Source organism: Citrus clementina, unplaced genomic scaffold (genome assembly GCF_000493195.1).
Source record: "Citrus clementina cultivar Clemenules unplaced genomic scaffold, Citrus_clementina_v1.0 scaffold_5, whole genome shotgun sequence".
Classification (NCBI taxonomy): Eukaryota; Viridiplantae; Streptophyta; class Magnoliopsida; order Sapindales; family Rutaceae; genus Citrus; species Citrus x clementina.
In genome coordinates this window covers 1,451,485-1,472,198 of record NW_006262201.1, presented here as the reverse complement: position 1 = coordinate 1,472,198, position 20,714 = coordinate 1,451,485, and the positions used below count along the sequence as shown (strand labels likewise).

Below are 20,714 nucleotides of genomic sequence, written 5' to 3'. Positions count from 1 at the left end.
AAAATTTATTTATACGCAACCCATGAAGTAATGTCAACTAATTTATCAATTTATAGGCAAAAATATTTTCTTTGTTGATAAGTAGTGTTTATCGATGACTAACCATCTATCTTTAGTTACTGGCGTCTTCATTATATAAAAATTTGGATCAAACTCATAATTTCTTAATATTCTAATGATTTCAAATTTTTACTAGTTTGTTATATTTTTAGTATTATTATAGTTTTTGTTATTATTGAGAGAGAAAAGATACCTGTAAGATTGGGAGAGACATGCAGGAAAGAATCAAATGATGAAATTAAATTGTGCTACATGTAAGTGAATAAATGGATGAGACACTTTTGCTATAATCGGAGACCAATTTCATGAGTTCTTTTAATTCTTTGGTCCAACCTGAAGAACCCGGTCTAGTCCTTTTTAGGTAAGCCTCCACATTTAACGTGTGGTTCGGATATATTCTATTATGTATTGAATAATTTAAATACTTTTTACTTTATTAAAAAAATTATTTTAAAATTAATAGAAAATCCAAGTCCGGTCTAGGCCCGACTCGTATAAATTTGGAGGGGCTTTTAAAGGGGAAAGGCTTGGAAAAGTCCGGTCGAAGCTTGCAATTTGCCAATCCTGATTAAAATCCTATTTGGTATCATGATTGACTAATTGTAATTAAAAAGTTAGAGTATACTAGAGTTTTTGATAAATGCTAACTATTGTTACTTAGAAACTAAATTGATTTGATAGAACATTTGTACAATGAAAAATATATAATATATTTATTTGTTAAAATTATTTTTTTAAAATCATATTTACTATATGTCATTAACTTTTATTGTTTAGTTTTTTTTTCCTCCACAACAATGGTAACTTAAAAGCAATAAACCTCAATCCTAATTAGGGCTTAAATCAAAATTCTAAAGACGTGATATAAAAAGAACAATTATTATTATTGTACGAAAGCAATATTTTTCAATCAACTTGCTCGAAATAATAAAAAGGGCAGTTATTACTCTAAAAAATGGTTTCACAATTTTCGCTATTCTCATCATAAGGCTTAAAGAATGGTTTCAATGAGTGCTTGACTAAAGACTGACTAGACTTAGACTTATTTATGTTGAATATTTGCATTCGGAATTGGGAGACTGAGCTTGCTATTGCCTATAAAAGGAAACCAAGATCCTTATATTTTCTTCACACATAAAAATGTTGGGAAAATATGCTCTTTAAAAGCATATGTGTTTATTTAATTGTAATAAATAATTTTTCTGATTAATAAAATAAATGAGGTATTTTATTCAAATATCTTAATTGCATTAATATTTGTATTAAAGTCCATTTAATCATATTATATGTATTTATGTGATCACCATGTGGATTCACAGAAGACATAAATACAAGTTATCTTATGATTAAATAAATTTAGTTCGCAGTTGATAAATAAAGTTGGGCACTTTATTTAGGTATAGACTGTAATAAATTCATTGAATGATTTGTCTTAATCATGTATGAATTTATTGATGTAGTACGACTACATTGAACAGGATCACATATGAGATTTAATTAACTTTGTAATAACTGTCAGACTTATTAAATCTCATAGGCGTTGATTTTACTGTAATATTAATCTTGAGTTAATTATGATTTCATGATTGTGATTGTTATTTCATTTGAGTTACCAATGGGCACGACACATCCTTGTGGTCAAGATTACCCGGTATCTTGGTGGGAGCAATTATGAGTATTGGAGTTATGGATTAACAATATAGAATTTGTACAACACATCTCTTGATAGGTTTTCGGTACTTGATCATAGAATTCTCTGGCCAGAGTGTGTCAACATATTTAGTATGTTGAAAATGATCATTAGAGAAAACCAGTAAGGATCAAGGAATAAGATGTTATTAAATTGATTGGACAGTTGAGATATCAATTTAATTAACGATGTGGTACAAAGGATTGTGCAGTAAAGAAATCAATGTGGCTTGGGGCGAATTATTATTCGAGCATACAATTATGGAAGTCAGTTCCAATCTTTTAGTAGAGTAGATTTGAAATTAAATAATTGGGCTAGTTTAATTACAGGCCTAATTATTGTAGCCACTATTGTATGTTCCCAAATGATCCCCGGGTTAGCTCATTTAATTGACTGCATCACTACTGGACTAATAAGTAAGATAACTAGCTATTTGGGTCAAAAGCCTAAATATATCATTTAGTGGGAGGCTCCATTTAATTAGCTTTTGTATAAGGGGCCTTATGTTATTTTACAAGGTGGGTCCCCTATTGAAAAAGAAAATAACGTGAGTTTTATTTATGGCATTTTTTGGAGCCTAGGGTTTTCACTAAAGGGTGATATAAAAGGCTTATTTTTCCCTAAAGAAAAAAGGGGAAGCCACTTTATACAAATCAGAGAATAAGATTTTTCTCTCCATTATTGAGAGAAAAATTTTCTCGTGCTAGTTGCTTTGGTAGTGATAAAGGCGCCCACACGTCAAGTGCAGATCGAACCTGAGTCATAACCTGGAAGATCATTGGAGACAGTTCGTGATCTAACAAGCGTGGTGGTGACGGATCGTGATCTAACAGGAGTGGTGGTGGCGGATCGTGATCTAGGAGCCTAAATCACTTCAGCGGAAAAAGCCAACTCAGATTTTCAAGGTACGATTTCTAGAATACAAATTCTTATATATTATATGAGAGCGATCTTCAAAAGGTTTAATAAAAATTTAAAAACCTAATTTTTCCCCAACAATTGGTATCAGAGCCATCTCATATTAATATATAAGAATTTCGTATGAAATCATTCTTGAAATTTATGTATTAGAGTGGCGCATTTTATTCAGATATATATTATTTGTTTAATATATGAATAAAGCATGTTTTGGTTTGTCTTAATTCATGGTTAGATTTTTTATTGTATTTTTCGTTTGGATTTGTAACAAGAGGGGTGATTTTTTATCACCATAATTCTCTCTTGATTTATTTACTGTTATAGAATTTTTGTAAGCCAAAATTGGCATCGGAAATTTGTAAATCGCTGGAAATTTCACCCGCTGCAATCACATAACAGTAGCACGCACTGCAGACAGCAACAAGGCCAGTAGCGAACGCGCACACGAAGCCAGCTGCTTGCGCGTGCGAGTCCAGCAGCTAGCGCGCGCACACGGCCAGCAATGGCCAGCAGTGTGCGCTGCGCTGCACCCTGCAAAGCAGCGCGCGCTGCACGCGCAGCTAGCTTCCCGCGCGGCTTTGGTGCGTTTCCGGCAAAGTGGCAGCAGTTGGTTTGGCGTCGGAGATCGGTGGCAACAGTGAACAGCGGCTGACCGTTGGTGGAGATGGCGGCTGGGAAGAAGAAAGAAAGAAAAATATGGATTTAGGGTTTCATGGCTTTTATCATGGAGGTCCCTATGGTTCCATAATTTTTCATTTGGACAGTCAAGTTTTAATTTTTTGCATTTAAGTCTAAAAACAGTTTTGGGCTTAAAGAATCCTAGTTTTAGGCCCAATTTCAATTGGGACTAATGGATTAAAATGCATAGATAAAATTGAATACATTAAATTTATTTTTGGTCCAAAAGTTTTATTTTAATAATTTTTTTTATTATTTATTTATTTCTTTTCAAATTAAAATTGGACCAATTATAAATTTAAATGCCCAAATTCCCCTAGTCCATTAACAAAGACAAGCTTATGAAAGATGGACATTGACAAGAAGCCCAATGAAGATTAGGCTTAGGGTTTATGTATTTTTCATTATTAGGAAAGCCATGAATTAAGATTATTTAATTATTTTTCTATATGTTATGTTTTGGATGATCACATGCCATGATAACAATGTCATATAGAATAGGTAGTGCCACTCTATACATAATGATACATGTCATTCATTAATAATGAATTTCATTATATTGTTTGAAATTTGCGTATGCTTAATAATATTTGATATCATCTAGATAATATTATAGGAAGCATGCAATTAACAATATGTATGTTTTAAAAAGGAAAAACCAATTTTAAAATATTGAGTGGGAGAGGGAAAAATTCAAGATAATTTTCCCACGGGCTCCATTGTTAGTTCAATAATAAAATTATATATATACCTCGACTTTATAATACGGTGATGCTCCCTTCGGAGGGTATATATATTAGATATTTTATTTGATGAACTTCTTCAAAGATAAAATTGAAATATTTTTCAATCGATTGTTCACCCCAACGGTGACTATTGATATGAAAAATACGTAGATTGAAACAATGGTTATACACTCAACTAAAATTTGTTATTAACCTTCCCAACGAAGCTCTGTTAACAAATTTAGGCCCAAAAAGATAACGATAATTATTTATCATGTCTCTACATGAAAGTAAATAATCCAATGGGTAATTGGGTCTAGTAAGTATAGACATGACTTCCCCACCGAATAGCTTGTCAAAGCGGTACTAGATTATCGTTACAATAAATTAAAATGCATTTATGGTTTTTTGCATTTTTGTCATTTATTGTGAATATTGTTTCAAAGTATTTATGCATGTCTATTTTTTTTCAGAAAATGTCTTCCATCAACCCATTATTATTTATCCTTGTTAAAAATGAACTCATTGGCGAAAATTATTTAGATTGGAAACGCAATCTATTTAATATTCTCACTGCTAAGGGAAGCAAATATGTTTTGACTCAGCCTTGCCCTCCTGAACCATCGTTATACGATTATAGAAATCAGAGGGAGCCTTATGAGAAATGGTGCGAAGCTAACAAAATGGCTAAGCGCTATATATTGGCTTCGATTTCTGTGGAACTGCATAAGAAACATCGGAGCATGGAAACAGCCACTGAAATAATGGCTAGTCTTCTTCAGATGTTTGGGCAAAATACCCATTTTGCCAGAGAAGCAGCATTGAAACGTATTACGGATACTAAGATGGAAGAGGGCACAAAAGTTCGTGATCATGTCCTCAAAATGATGGACTATTTGAATGAGGTAGAGATTCATGGTGTTCAAATCAATGATAAATCAAAGATTAACATGGTGATTGAATCTTTACCTGATACATTCAAAGAGTTTAAGGTCAATTATATCTTAAACAATAAAGATATGACCTTAATTGAATTAATGCACGAACTACATGCTATAGAAGAATTTTATCATAGCAGAAAACTTCCTGGAAAAGGATTCTCTTCAAGGCTTAAGTCGAAAGACAAGAATGATACTTTATACGGTCCCATTTTTTGTCACCCTAAAGCGGCATCATGGAAACCAGAAGAAGGAAATAATATTGATTGCTGCTCGTGGGATGGTGTCCAGTGCAATGAAAACACAGGTCATGTCATCAAGCTTGACCTCTCCAGTAGTTGCCTCCAGGGTTCAATCAACTCTAGCAGCAGCCTTTTCAAGCTTGTCCATCTTGAATGGCTTGATCTTGCTTTTAACGACTTCGATGGTTCTGAAATCCCACCAGAAATTATTAACCTTTCAAGCTTATCTTATCTAAACCTCTCTTCTGCTGCTTTTTCTGGCCAAATACCATCCGAAATCCTGGAGCTCTCCAAATTGGGGTACCTTGATTTATCACATAATTCATATTATGATCCAGTTGAACTCAGGAAGCCAAGTCTTGGAAATCTAGTTGACAAGTTAACAAACCTCAAAGAGCTCGTTCTTGGTGATGTGACAATTTCTTCTCCAATACCTCATAACTTGACATATCTATCTTCTTTGACTACTTTATCTCTCTCTGGCTGTGATTTGCGAGGTAACTTAATTCTTGCTTTGCTTAATTTTCTACTTAATGTGTCATACCATCATTATTTCACCGAATTTGATTCGATTTTTTTTTTGTCTCCTTCAAAATCTAGGAAAAATTCCATCTTCACTCGGTAACCTAACTAAGCTCATCCATTTGGACCTTTCATCTAATCAATTATCAGGTCAGCTGCCTGCTTTCATTGCGAGAAATCTAAATTTTCACTTTGCTTAATTTTCTCTTTAATATGTCATCACGCCATCAGTATTTAATTGATTCTGATTTTTATTTTCCTTTCAATTTTCAAAATCTCAGGAAGAATTCCATCTTCACTCGGTAACATAACGAGACTCATCCATTTGGACCTTTCATTTAATAAATTATCGGATGAGCTGCCAACTTTCATTGGAACCCTTGGTTCCTTAAAAGAACTGGATCTTTTGCAGAATAATTTATCAGGTGAGTTGCCAAATTCCATCAGCAATCTTGCTTCTTTGGAACAGGTTGATCTTTCATTAAATAGATTTCTGGGCAAAGTTCCATCTTCATTGGGCAATTTGACCCAACTACATTGGTTGTCTCTTGCATCAAATGATTTTTCGGGTGAGTTGCCTGCTTCTTTTGGCAATCTTAGATCATTGAGAACATTGGATGTCTATGAATGCAAATTTTCCGGTCAAATTCCATCTTCACTCAGTAATCTTACCCATCTCAGCTTCCTTGACTTTTCTTTGAATAATTTTAGTGGCAAAATGGATCTAGATATATTTCTTGTTAATCACAAACTCCTATATCATCTATTTCTATCAACCAACAGATTGTCATTGCTCACGAAAGCCACTTCTAATACCACTTCACATAGATTTAGGGATGTGTCATTGTGTTCATGCGACCTCACTGAAATTCCAAAATTCTTGAAAAACCAACATCATTTGGAGTTGCTTGACCTTGCCTCCAATAAAATAAATGGGAAAGTACCTAAATGGTTGTTAGACCCAAGTATGCAAAATTTCGGCCACTTGAACCTTTCCCATAACTTTTTAACGGGGTTTGATCAGCACCCTGTTGTTTTGCCTTGGAGTTATGATGGCTTTTCATTCGATCTTAGCTCTAATCTTCTACAAGGACCACTCCCAGTTCCACCCTAGAATACCGTGAACTATCTAGTTTCAAATAACAGCCTAACAGGGGAAATTCCATCGTGGATATGCAATTTGAGTAACAGGCTTGAAAGCCTTGATTTGTCTTACAATAACCTAAGTGGCCTGCTTCCCCAGTGTTTGGGCAATTTCAGTGATTGGTTGTCAATATTAGATTTACAACACAACAAATTTTCTGGAACCATTCCTGACAACCTTTTGAAGGGGAACATCCTGAAGGTGATTGATTTAAGCGACAATCTATTACAAGGAAGAATTCCGAGGTCTTTGGCCAATTGTTCAAATTTAGAATTTCTTGATCTTGGGGATAACCAAATTAGAGATATTTTTCCCTCTTGGTTGGGAACCCTTCCCGACTTAAATGTTCTCATCCTAAAATCCAACAAATTTCATGGCCTAATAAGGGAACCTAAAACAGATTGCGGGTTTCCTAAACTGCGCATTATTGACCTCTCTAAAAACAGATTTACTGGGAAGCTTCCGTCAATGGCGTTCCAATGTTGGAATGCCATGAAAGTTGTCAATGCAAGTGAGCTAAGATATATGCAAGAAGTTATTCCTTTCAATAAGGGCAATGGCATTTATGATTACTCATTGACAATGAGCAACAAAGGTCAAATGATGTCGTATAAAAAGATTCCAAATATCCTCACGGCCGTGATCCTGTCAAGCAATAGATTTGATGGAGAGATTCCAACATCTATTTCCAATTTAAAGGGGCTTCAAATTCTCAGCCTCGCCGACAATAGTCTCCATGGCCATATTCCATCTTGTTTGGGCAACCTGACAGATTTGGAATCGTTGGATCTCTCAAATAATAGGTTTTCAGGACAGATTCCTCAGCAGCTTGTAGAACTCACATTTCTGGAATTCTTTAATGTCTCGGACAACCACTTCACAGGACCCATACCACAGGGAAAGCAATTTGCTACCTTTGACAAGACTTCTTTTGATGGCAACTCAGGATTGTGTGGAAGGCCTTTGTCTAGTGAATGTGAGATTTCTGAAGCTCCTACAAATGAAGATCAAATTGAAGACTCAGAGGAGTCTCTGTTGTCAGGTGTATCTGATTGGAAAATCATTCTAATAGGCTATGCTGGTGGACTTATTGTTGGAGTGGTTCTCGGGCTCAACTTCAGCACAAGAATCCTGGAATGGTTTATGGAGAAATTTGGGACGCAGTCAAAGAGGAGGAGGAGTAGACGGAGGGGATGTAGGAACTGAATGTTATTAAGCTCCAGCACGTGTGAACTTTATTATCTTTTCATTGTATATGTAATAATTTTCTTTGAAGAAATATATAATACAATCATACAAAGTATGCTTATAGTCAAAATTAACACATCTGGCTATTGATCTTGAGTTATGTACAGAAGAATTTCTCCTTTGTCTAAACTATTTGAGCTTATTTACAACCCCAAAAATACAATATTGCTATTGCAAAACCAAAAATGTTACCAGAGTTATGGTTGCTCTCAAGCGCTTTGAATCTGTCTTGATCAATATTCGAAGAATTCCTTTATTCAATTTGTAGTGTTTATTACATCCATCTTTTGATTCCCAGCGATCACCATCAATCTTTTCATTATTGTGTAGTATTGATTCTGAATCGCAATCCTGCGATTTACTTCTCCCTGTTGAAAAATCATGCACGTGACATGCAAATTCAACAAAGCATGCAATTTTTCAAAGAGCTACCAAACATTTGAAGAAAAAATGGAAAGTTGGCAAATTTGTCAAATTTGCCAAATGGACACCATTGACATATTTGTATGGATTAGGTGAAATAGTGCTTGGGTTAGGTGGAATAGTACTTGGGTTAGGTGGAATAGTACTAGCTTCAAGCCTATAAATAGAGAGCATTTCTTCATTCCATAGGCATCCCAAAAATTGTTAAGCTTATAAGTTTCTAAGCTTTTGAGAGAAGTGAGAGAAGTCTGTCTGGGAATTTATCTTTCCTGCAGAGTGTGAGAGTATTGGGTATATTTGGGTTTTTGGAAAGTGAGATTCGTTACTCAAATATTGTACTCTATTAATTGTTAAATAAACAATTATTCTTTCTTGCCTCCGTGGATGTAGGTTTAATTACCGAACCACGTAATTCTTGTGTCCTTTATTTTTCTATAATTATTTGGTGCGCTTGATTCCGCATTCCGCGCACAACACTCCCATCCTGAACTGTCACATTGTCAGCTCTGCTTTTGTATTTTCTTTGACTGAGAGATCTTCTAGACTAACAGTACTTGTGTGTTGTGTTTCATTTGGGATCAGATTTCTCACGTTCAAGAAAATGTCATTTCAGAACGGGCTCATGCTGTTTTGAATTAACGGACAAGATTTGGGATTTGGCTCAGAAACAAGACGCTATTGGACTCTGCAAAATAATACCAATACAATCGTTATCAGTTCCATAAGTCACTCCCAAAAATTGAAAGTAGTTCGGCCAATACACATATGTCACTACTAGTAGCATCATCCAAATCAATTATCGCAGATTTTGTTCCATCTTAATTTATATAAAATTAAATTTTCCTTGCTCCGTAGTAAAATTACGAAAAAGAAGCAATTATAGATATAATTCGGAAAAATAATTTTTTTTAAAAATTTTATCTTCAATATTGTCACACATACAAAAGCTTAGACGATGTCGTTGCTGCCACGGTTGTTGCTGTTATAATTTTTCAATCCTTGTGTACACGTGGTCGATTTCGCTCCTATTTTCTGTTTTTGTTTATTTTGCTGCCATGGTTGTCCTTGGTGTAGACATGGTCGATGGACAATGATTTGTGTGAAATTATTCAAATTATAAAGGATTAAATTATATGGATTTAAAAGAAAAATAAAGTTTTAGCTAATTTATTAAATACTGTAATCATAACTTAAGCTTGTTCTTGTATGTTAAATAAAAGAGTACTTTAGGCAATACTCTAATTATGACGACAACATGTCAACCAAAATATTTTTTACTTAATTAATAAGTAATGTTTGACAATTGATGATTTCATTCTATTAAATTTTGGGTCAAATTCAAAATTCCTCTATATTCTACTGAATTCAAACATTTATTAACTGTTATTATCATTGTCTTTGTCATTACTATTATCATGATCATAATGATTATTATTAAGTGAAAAAAAAATACTTTAGACGAAGAAAGAAATGAAAGAAAATCTAAAGAAGGAGAAGATTTCTTCTTGTTGTTTTTTTTTTTCTTTTTTTTTTTTAAATAAGAGATGAAGAGTTGATTTAAAGAAATAGAGAGAGTCCAAAAGAAATTGAGCGCCCTTTTTTTGTTAACATAATCGACAGAGACACTTGTCAAATAATAAGAGGTCAATTTAATAGGAGTAATTTTATTTTTGGTTTGGGCCTGGTGCGGCTGTAACATGATTCGGCCGCTTTGCGGGCTCGCCTCTCCGGGCTCCATATGCGAAAGATGGTTCGGATACTATTTGTTTTTTTGACCTTTTTAAAATTATGATATGAGTTTTTGTAAATTGTAAATAGTGAAGAAGGAGCCAATTAAATTTAAATTGATAGACACGTTACATGTATAAAAGAAAAATTATTATGTGGTAGCAATTTCCAAGCAACTTGCATGAAATATAATCGTTCACGCAACTTTTGTGCACCCAAATAATTATTTCTTGATACCCATTGATGGAGAGTGACTTGACTTCTTGACTTAGATAAGTATGTTGAATATTTGCATTCAGAATTGGAAAATCAAGCTTATCGCTGGAAATTATTGCCTATAAAAGTAAACCAGGATCCTTACGTTTCTTCACATTTATAAAAAATTTTAAATTTATTGCCAGGAAGCTATGGGTGGTTCATTATTCACAATATCTATGCAGTTTGTTTTCTCACTCATCTTCTTCAATTTTACAATTGCTAACTTCACTTCTTCCATGCTGTCGCCACTCTGCCATGGCTATGAGCGGTCTGCTTTGTTGCAATTCAAAGAAAGCCTCACGATCATTCGTAAGACTTCGTATTATATCTGGGATCCATGTCATCCAAAGACAGCTTCATGGAAACCAGAAGAAGCAAATATTGATTGCTGCTCACAGTGGCGGACTCAGAAATTAAAATGAGGGGGGCTTAGTTCAAAAATTTTTATTTAATTTAGATTTTTTTTAATGTTTACTTGAATACATATTAAGTCTTATAAACTCAAATTTTATTACTTTTTTAAATTCTAAATAATAATAATAATAAATTATTATTTTTAAATGCGTGAAAATATCATTTTTCGAAGTAGTATTTTAAATGCGTGAAAATATCATTTTCCGAAATAATTTCCACAAAATATTTTAAAAAATAAAATAATGTGGCTAATGGATTTGAATCAAGGTTTTGAAACCATTAAATAACACTCTTACCATTGAACTACAAGTCTTTTAATATATGAAAAATGTGTCCAAACTTTTTTATCTAACTTTTTCAGAAGGGGCTTGGGGTACATTTAAAAGAAAACTTAATGGCCCAGGGGGGCTGAAGCCCCTCCTGGGCCTTAATTGAGTCCGCCCATGGCTGCTCATGGGATGGCGTAGAGTGCAATGAAAACACAGGTCATGTCATCAAGCTTGACCTCTCCAATAGCTGCCTCCAGGGTTTTATCAACTCTAGCAGCGGCCTTTTCGAGCTTGTCCACCTTAAGTGGCTTGATCTTGCTTTTTGTGAAGGCAGCTCATTATTCAAGTAGCTCAATAAAGCCACGTCAGTAGCAGATTGCCAGTGAGGAATGACAGCTCAGCATGATCGATTAACAGTTACTAATCCAGCTCATGTAAACTGTGATGTAACAAATTGTAGTTGGTTTTGGTTGTTAAGAAAGTTAGTTAGTCACGAGTTATTCTCACGTGTAAGTGATTGTATATAAGCTTGTGATTGACTGATGAATAAATAAGAATTGAATCTTCTGGAAATCATTCTTCATTTTCTCTGTAATTTTCCTTCAAGCCAAACAACACATTTCTGTTTTCTTTCATGGTATCAGAGCCACAAATGGCTAGTTCAAGTAATACAACTTCAAATCAACCAATCATAAACTCAATTCCAACTTCGCAAACTTCATTTACATTTGCTGCAATTGTAAAACTTGATCGATCAAATTTTCTACTCTGGCGTAAGCAAGTATTAACTTCAGTCAGAGGAAATCGTCTTGAACCATTTATCTCGGAGCCACAAGTTGTTCCAGAACAGTATCTATCTGGAGGATCTGGTGAGAGCATTGAAAATCCAGCTTACATTAACTGGAGAGCACATGATCAAACACTTCTCGGCTGGCTACTGTCAACTGTCAGTGAAGGTATTCTAAGTTCTGTTCTCAACTATGACACCTCCTTTGATATGTGGAGATCTATTGAAAAACAGTTTGGAGTTCAATCTGAAGCTAAGATAATGCAACTTCGATATGAAATGAATATTCTGAGAAAAGATGAAATGAATATTCTGAGAAAAGATTCAATGAATATTGAGGAATACTGTGCCAAAATGAAATTGCTTGCTAATAAATTAGCTTGTGCTGGTGATATAATTATTGAGAAGGATTCGTTAATGAGAGTGTTAAATGGATTAAGTCTAGGATATCTAGATTTAGCCTCAATAATCACTGCAAATAAGATGAGCTTTGATGATGCTTATGCACTATTGTTGACACATGAGGCTAGGCTTAAGCAAAATTAGAGTACCAAAACTATGTTTAATGCAAATTACAGCACAGTGAATGTGAATCATCCCTTTATGAGAGGAAATTTTAGAAGAGGTGCTTTTGGAAATGGACATTATGGTCGATCTGTGAATAGAGGTTTCAATGCTGGCAGAGGCATGTTTTATAACCAATATCCAAGAGGTGTTTCAACTGGTTTTGGTAACTTTGGGGGTTATGGCAGAGGACAAATGATGCAATCTTTTAGGCCACCTATAAAAACAAATCTTCATCCCCCAATCAACATGCAAGTTGATGAATCACCAGTTATATGTTAGATATGTCACAAAACAGGACACACAGCAGATGAATGCTGGCATAGATACGATGATCCACTATTACCTAAACAGTTTGGAAGGGGAAAATGTTTTGGACCTAAGGCTGCTTATGTAGCTAATTCTGAACCATTTACCAGTTATGTTGCTCCTCCAATTGAAGAACAATATGCCGCATCTTACCCATGCTACAATCGTATATCCTACTCACCCTATCCAACAGTAGATTCAACTGTTCCTGAAGCTTATCTTTCCAACTATGAAGGACCTGTTGATGAAGGGTGATACCTTGACAGTGGTGCCACACATCACTTGACCAACAATGGCAAATATGAATGTCAGAGAGGAATTCAGAGGATCTGATCAACTAGTCATGGGCAATGGACAAGGTTTGCCTATAACTCACATTGGAATGCATGCTTTACTTATAAAGGGTCAAATAGTGCATATAAACCTACACACATCTTACTTAAAGACATGTTGTTAGTACCTGATATCACAAAGAATTTGCTAAGCATATCAAAACTGACAACTGATAACAATATTTCTGTTGAATTTATTGGTAATGTCTATTATGTGGAGGATTCTCTGAAGAAACAAGTGCTTCTGAAAGGAATTGCTGAGAAAGGGTTGTATAAGTTGCTTCTAAAGCCATCTGAGCGCCTTCAGTGTGCTTACTTGTCTCAATTCTTTCTTGTTCAACCTTTATCAATGCTGTCTGCATACTCTTTTGACTCAAGTGTTCCTAATAACACTCAAAATAATGACTCCAGTTGTGTCTCATCTTGTAATGCATCAATCAATAAATTTTCCAGTTACATTTCATCTTGTGATGCATTGAATAATAAAGTTCAGCTGTTACACAGACGTTTTGGGCATCCAAATTCTCAAATTCTGATGCACTTGCTAAAAAGTATTCCTTCTGTTAATCTCTCCCACAATACCATAAAGTAAGCACTTGAAAAATTATGTGAAGCATGTCAAATGGGCAAATCTCATATATTACACTTTCCCAACATAGAAACCAAAACAACAAAACCCCTGGAACTTATACACACTGACTTATGGGGGCCTTTACCCACACCTTCTAGAGATGGCTATAACTATTACATAAGCCTTGTTGATGACTTTAGCCGATACACTTGGATTTATCTACTTAAGCTGAAATTAGAAGCATTAGATGTCTTCAAGTTGTTCAAATTACAGGTTGAAAACCAATTTGACACCACTATTAAGAACCTGCAATCTGATTGGGGGAGGGGGGAGAATATAGAGAATTTACACAATTCTTAAACCAATGTGGAATCATTTTCAGACATTCTTGCCCTTATACACACCACCAAAATGGGTTGGTAGAAAGAAAACATAGACATATTGTTGAGATAGGGCTTACTTTGTTAGCACAAGCTAAGCTACCATTTAAGTTTTGGTGGGATGCTTTCCATACAGTTGTCTATCACATCAAGAGACTACCATCCATAGCCCTGGAACTTCTTACTCCTTATGAGAAAATTTTCAAACTTAAGAATCCTTTACACTTCTCTCTTTACTCTCTTTGATAATGGGATGTCAAAAAAGAATAGAATGTTACATGTGATTTGGGAACGATAACCACTTATATAGATAACTTTCCTATTATTGATAGGTGTTCTTATTTTAACCCTTCATAAAAATAAAAGTTACCCTTTAATCTCCACACATTACAGGCCCACATCTTATTAGATATATTGAAGCCCAAATTACCAAAGAATTTAATAGATCAATTTTAATTAGACTTAACCTTAAACAATAACTTGCAACAAATAATTATTTACACATAAGTCTAACGTTGAATTAGGGATCCAATATTTATTTCTCCACTACTTCATTGTCTATTTAATTGCCTCTTTTTTCCCCTTTCCCACTACTGCCAATTCATTTAAATTTTCCTTCATGGCATTTCTACGTTTGAATATTTTGCATATTGAGGGCGTTTATTAAGTCTTTTGCAAATACATGCAATCGTAGTTTGAAAGATTTCAAGTTCTGCATTAAAATTGTGCCAAAAAACTGCATCTTTAATTGCAAAATTAGAGGCTGATATTAGAAATACATCTAGAAGGATTCTCCTCTTACATGTATGAAATAGATCTTGTTGGTTATTTGAGTCAGTTTGTATCTTAAAAGAAATAGAAAACAAAGAAATAGGTAGAGGAGTGTTTTGAAAACAATATTGCCCATGCAATGATGTCAAAGTTCTTTGCTTTTTATTTCAAATAAGGCCCATTTTCAAAATTATTTTCTTCACGTTGAGTCCTAAATAAAGTTTTTAATAACTCATTATATTTTTGCTGTTAGAATTGTTGAAAACTAAGGAGGACTCAAGTGCTCAAGACTAAAAATATTTAGACAATAAAATAATTTTGCTAAACTAAATGACTTTATTGATATTTTATAAAAGAAATATCACAACATTTAGGGCCGTCCGTCTTGAAAAACTAAATTTTCAATTTCATCTTGCAAGACCTTTTCCTTGATGAAATGATAGTGCACCTCCACATGTTTAGTTATTGCATGAAAAACTAAATTTTCCACCAAGCTGATTGCCGATTGATTATCGCAATAAATCTATTGGTTGTTGTAGATCCTTCATTAACTGCAACAGCCAAATACTTTTTTAAGCTACCATTGCTACTGCTCTATACTTTACTATTGTAGTTTATAGTATTATAGTTTGGTTGTCTCTTACTACACCTAGAATATACTCTAGATCTAATGCTAAAAGCATGCCTAGTAGTTGATCTTTTTGTATCATGATCTCCGGCATAGTCAGCCTCACAATAGTTAGTTGGCTTTCACCTTTCTTATCTGCCGAATCTTTTCTTAATCGTCACCAGTAAAAATCAAATCATCCACATACAATAGTATAGTTGCTAACCTTCTTTCATTAGCTTTGATGACGTTAGAGTCTGCATATACTATTAAATGATCAATCTGAGTTAGACATTCAGCAATCTTACCATACCATGCCCTTGATGCTTGCTTTAAACCATAAAGTGACTTTCTCAGCTTTAATACATACTCCAAATGTGCTTTATTCTAAAATCCTCTCTATTGGTTCATGTAGATTTCTCAATCTAATTCTCCATGCAGGAAGGCATTTTTTCATCAATCTGCCACAATTTCTATTCCTTAGTAATTGCGAGTGCAAGTAAAAATCTTATTGTTGTGAGCTTTACCACCGGACTAAATGTTTCATCATTGTCTAGCCATATTGTTGTAGGAATCTTTAGGTTACCAACTGAGCCTGGTACCTTTCAACTGAACTATGTGGATGGTTCTTAATCTTGTATACCCATTTGCAATATATTAGTTTTGTACCTTTTAATTTTGGAACCAGATCCAAAGTCTGATTCTCTTTCAATGTGGGAGCGATTACTTATTCCATCATCTTCATCTAATTAGAATTATCTCTCAGGTTCTTTTATTTTTCCTAACTTCTGTAACCATGACATTAGCATACCTGAGATTTGGCTTTCTAACTCTTTTAGATCTTTTAAGTTGAGATTTAGGAGTTCTTGGTTTTGGTGCACTTGGTTCTTCGTCTTCAATAAGGCTTTGGTGAACACTTGTCTTCTAAGGATTTGGCACCTCATCATGCTCAATATCATCATTTATTAGATCATCAGAATCTTCATATTCTTCTTGGTTCGAGCGAATTTTGACAATTCTCCTTCATTTGATCTTTAATTCTTTTGAATCTGACAGTTCTTTTTTTGAATACCACTATGAAGATGCTTTGTCAAACACCATGTTTCGTGTTGTGTACCACCATCTAATGGTAGGATCACAACACCTCCATCATTTGCTCTGGCTCTCATATATAACAAAGATATAATAAATCACTTTCTTGTCAAATTTGCTTCATGAATAGCTTGGCAGGAAGACGTAGTACACACAATCGAATAAACGAAAGTGGCTGACTATAGGTTTCACATTCCACAACTTCTTATAAGGTGATATGAACCTTAGTTCCGGGTGAAGAAGTCTATTGATCACATGAGCTACCATCTTCATAGCTTCGGCTTAAAACCTCCCCGGTACATTCTTTGCTTGTATCATGCTACAAGGACAAGCTCTTCTTCCTTAATGCCATCATTATCCTTCTTTTGATTCGAAGTAGCAGCATTACTCTTCTTAGACTAGTAATCTTTCGCCGTGTGGTCTTTTTTTTGCAGTTATAGCAATTCTATTCGAAATTCTTTTTAGCTTGTATTGGCCACCATTGCTGTGATTCATTTTTGCTCCCTCTGTCTGCGAACTACCTTATTGTTGATGACCTTTTGACTTATCAACAAATCTTTTAGATCCCCATCACTATGCCATCTGAATCTATGTCTCTTCTTATTGGTGAAAAGCATTTCCTCGCCGTTCTATACTAGGCTCCACTCATTTGCTTATCAATTGCTTCTTGATCAGCAAGCAAGTTTTCAAATTCCTCAATGGTTGGTTGAGTTGCCAACCATAGATAACTGTATGAAAGTTCTAAAACTCGGTCTCAAATAATTTTCTTCATTCTGGATTTATAAATTGCAGCAATACGATCTAACCCAAAAATTTTACGGTATAAGGACTTTACCTTATTGAAGTTGCTTTGTTGTGAAATTGACTGTAGCTCATTGTCCAAAAGTTGTAGCTGTGTGTTCTTCTTCATTGAAAAAAATCGTTGCAAGAGTGTCCCAAGCTTCCTTAAGCCTTTTTTTTTTCCTTTTTGTGTATTGTAACATCTCTTTTTTAATCATACTCTTGATGGAAAACATGGACTTCCCAACTTTAATGTTCCACTTCTTTGAAGCGGCATCCTCCATTGGTGGTTTCACATCGTTACCACAAACAATCTCTCGGATGTCTTGACTTTATAAGTAGGACTCTATCATTGTTGCCCATATTTTAAAATTTTTGTTTTTGAGCTTCTTGACTCCTCCAACCACTTAAAGATCATCCATCGTATTTGTAAGACTTTGACAATGCCAAGCTCGACCTTAACCAATGAACTTGCAGAGTTTCAAACTCCTCACAATTCAACGAAGCTCCATCAAATGATTCTCGATCATCCTCGCTGTACATTTTCCACACAGTCCTTGACTATAGTGAACTTTTGGCAGCACTACTATAGTGTTCCCAACCAACCTGGCTCTGATACCAATTGTTGAAAAGTAGAGAGGACTAAATTGGTCAAAACTAAAAATATTTAGCAACAAAAGAATTTTGCTAAACCAAAGGACTTTATTGTATTTTACAAGCACTCACGACTTACTCTTATTTCTCTCTTCTAATTCTTCACTCTTCACTTGTTGCCTATAATAAACAGCTTGGGGGTATTTATAATAACCTAGAACTAATACAAACCACATAAATATTAAATTACAAAAATATGATAACCATGCTCCACAAATATCTCTAAATATTTAAGAATTGTCTAGACTTAGATATTTTTACCTCCGTTAGATATTTTCAAATTAGAAATATCTGCCACTCTCTACATAGTTCTCTTATCTTTCATGAATTGGACTTTGAACTTGGGTTTAGACAAATGTAATTGGATTAGATCACGAAATTAGTGCTAGACTTTTAACAAGAATAGTAAAAGGAAACACCACATTATTATATTGGGAACCAAATGAGATGTTTATCCACATGGTATGATAATTTTTAACATGGATGCAGTTTCACCCTTCTCATTTCAATACAATACATAATGCTCAAACCATAAAGAAAATAAAGAAAGATTGCACATCGTGGTGATTAGATCTCTGATCGTTCACCTTGATACAGTATTTATCTGTAATTGATAATTAAGCTATTAGCTAATAAAAGTAATTTCTAAAGAGACAAAGTCCCACCAAATAAAAATAATTTTTGATTTAATATGTTATTGATAATCTTTTTTTAAAAAAAATTAATAGAATCTATCAAACTTGTCCGATTATATTTCCTTTCATTTTCTATAGATTGTCATCTAATCGGTGGATAAATTAATTTGCTCTCTTTTTTCTCCTTTCCCGGCTTGAATTTTCCTTCATGGCAAGTTGAGTGTTCTGCATATTGTGTTGGGTCATCTCATTTGAGTGGCCTAGGCCCAAAGTTTAATCGGTTTGGGTAATTAATTAATTAAAGAAAACTTGAAGGGGCAAAAGAAATTTGCCATGAAATTTGCCTGTATAAAGAAGAATAAGTGGACGCAGCAATCTTTTGTTAGAAGAAAAAGACGAGTGAGAAATGAGAGACAATAGAGTTGAGATTTTTAATCTTTGATTGAATGATCAGAAAGTAATTTTAACTCCGTTTTCTCTTAAATTTTGAGGTTAAGTTACTGGCATCGCTCTTTATAATTCTACTAATCTTAATTTTTATTTTATCCTCTCTTTAGTTATTATTTGAGATACCTACTTATTAGAGAAATATGTATTAAGCTATTATTATAAGTAAAGAATATTGAGATTCTTAATATTGATAGTCTCTAGTATCATCTAGAGAAGAATTTTTTTCCGAGCTCACAAAATGTCAAAATTCCTGACTGGTCAACTCAAGGAACGACGCATTAATCGCTGAACTGTCCATGGCGGCGGGAGAAAGGGGTTTGCAAACTAACTATGTTAGTGGTACAAGTCAAATGGAAAGAAAGAAGCATAATTTGCTGCCACCTCCTAAATCTGCTTCTGAGGAAATTATCAAAGCAAAAAGCTCTGAAGGATCATACTGTAAGAGGAATTCATATCCAGGAAGAAATGCCTATGAAAATAGGAGTGCATTGGTGATGAGGGATGAGAAAGATTCTCCTGGGCATGATAGAGGACAAGAAAACTTTCATCTGGGTCAACGATCACGTGTTTTGTATGTGGCCCTCCCTCTTCATGCCAGGAGTTCAAGTGGTAAAGGTCCTTAAAATGATGCTATTGGTGCCCGAAACAAGGTGAGGGAGACATTCCGTCTGTTTCAAGCTGTTTGTAGGAAGCTATTGCACGAAAAAGAAGCAAAACCCGACAGACAAAATTCTCATAAGAGGGTTGATTATCTAGTAGCAAGGATTCTCAAGGACAAAAAGAAATACATCCCTGTACACAAAAAAGTCATTGGTTCGGTTCCAGGAGTTGAAGTAGGCGATGAGTTTCAATACAGGGTGGAGCTCAATATGATTGGTCTTCATCTCCAAATTCAGGGTGGTATAGATTATGTCAAGCACGAGGGAAAAATTAATGCTACAAGTATTGTAGCATCTGGGGGTTACGATGATAAGTTGGACAACTCAGATGTTTTGATTTACACTGGTCAGGGAGGGAATGTGATGAACGGAGGCAAGGAACCTGAAGATCAGAAGCTTGAACGAGGGAATGTAGCTCTAGCGAACAACATACATGAACAGAATCCTGTAAGAGTGATCCGTGGTGATACAAAGGCTTTTGAATATAGGACGTGCATTTATGATGGTCTGTATTTGGTGGAGAGATATTGGCAGGATGTGGGCTCACATGGTAAGCTGGTTTACAAGTTTAAGTTGGCCCGAATTCCGGGTCAGCCGGAGCTTTCTTGGAAAGTGGTGAAGAAGTGCAAAAAAATCTAAAGTACGTGAGGGTCTATGTGTTGATGATATCTCGCAAGGAAAGGAGTTGATTCCCATTTGTGCTGTGAACCCCGTAGATGATGAAATGCCTCCATCATTTAAATACATAACCAATATTATATATCCTGACTGGTGCCGTCCTGTTCCTCCAAAGGGTTGTGATTGCACTAATGGATGTTCAAAGTTGGAGAAATGTGCTTGTGTGGCTAAAAATGGAGGGGAGATGA

The 20,714-nt window shown here is 34.7% G+C and overlaps 1 protein-coding gene and 1 pseudogene across 1 annotated transcript; both read left to right on the top strand.

Moving 5' to 3' along the window:
• Window positions 1-4,754: 4,754 nt before the first annotated feature.
• On the top strand, window positions 4,755-8,123 carry LOC18041963 (receptor-like protein 9DC3). The gene is made up of 4 exons (XM_024182908.1): window positions 4,755-4,938; window positions 5,131-5,748; window positions 6,055-6,738; window positions 7,054-8,123. The coding sequence occupies exons 1-4, from the start codon at window positions 4,755-4,757 to the stop codon at window positions 8,121-8,123; spliced, it is 2,556 nt and encodes an 851-aa protein (XP_024038676.1).
• An 11,348-nt stretch (window positions 8,124-19,471) lies between these two features.
• LOC18042046 lies at window positions 19,472-20,713 on the top strand (annotated as a pseudogene).
• The last annotated feature ends 1 nt before the right edge of the window (window position 20,714 follows it).

What these genes read in the sequence shown, in the direction of transcription:
- LOC18041963 (XM_024182908.1), top strand. Translation starts at nt 4,755, where the DNA reads ATGGCTAAGCGCTATATATTGGCTTCGATTTCTGTGGAACTGCATAAG. An exon ending in CTCTGGCTGTGATTTGCGAG is followed by an intron (nt 5,749 to 6,054) that starts GTAACTTAATTC and finishes TCAAAATCTCAG; the next exon opens with GAAGAATTCCATCTTCACTC. An exon ending in TAAATGGTTGTTAGACCCAA is followed by an intron (nt 6,739 to 7,053) that starts GTATGCAAAATT and finishes TGTCAATATTAG; the next exon opens with ATTTACAACACAACAAATTT.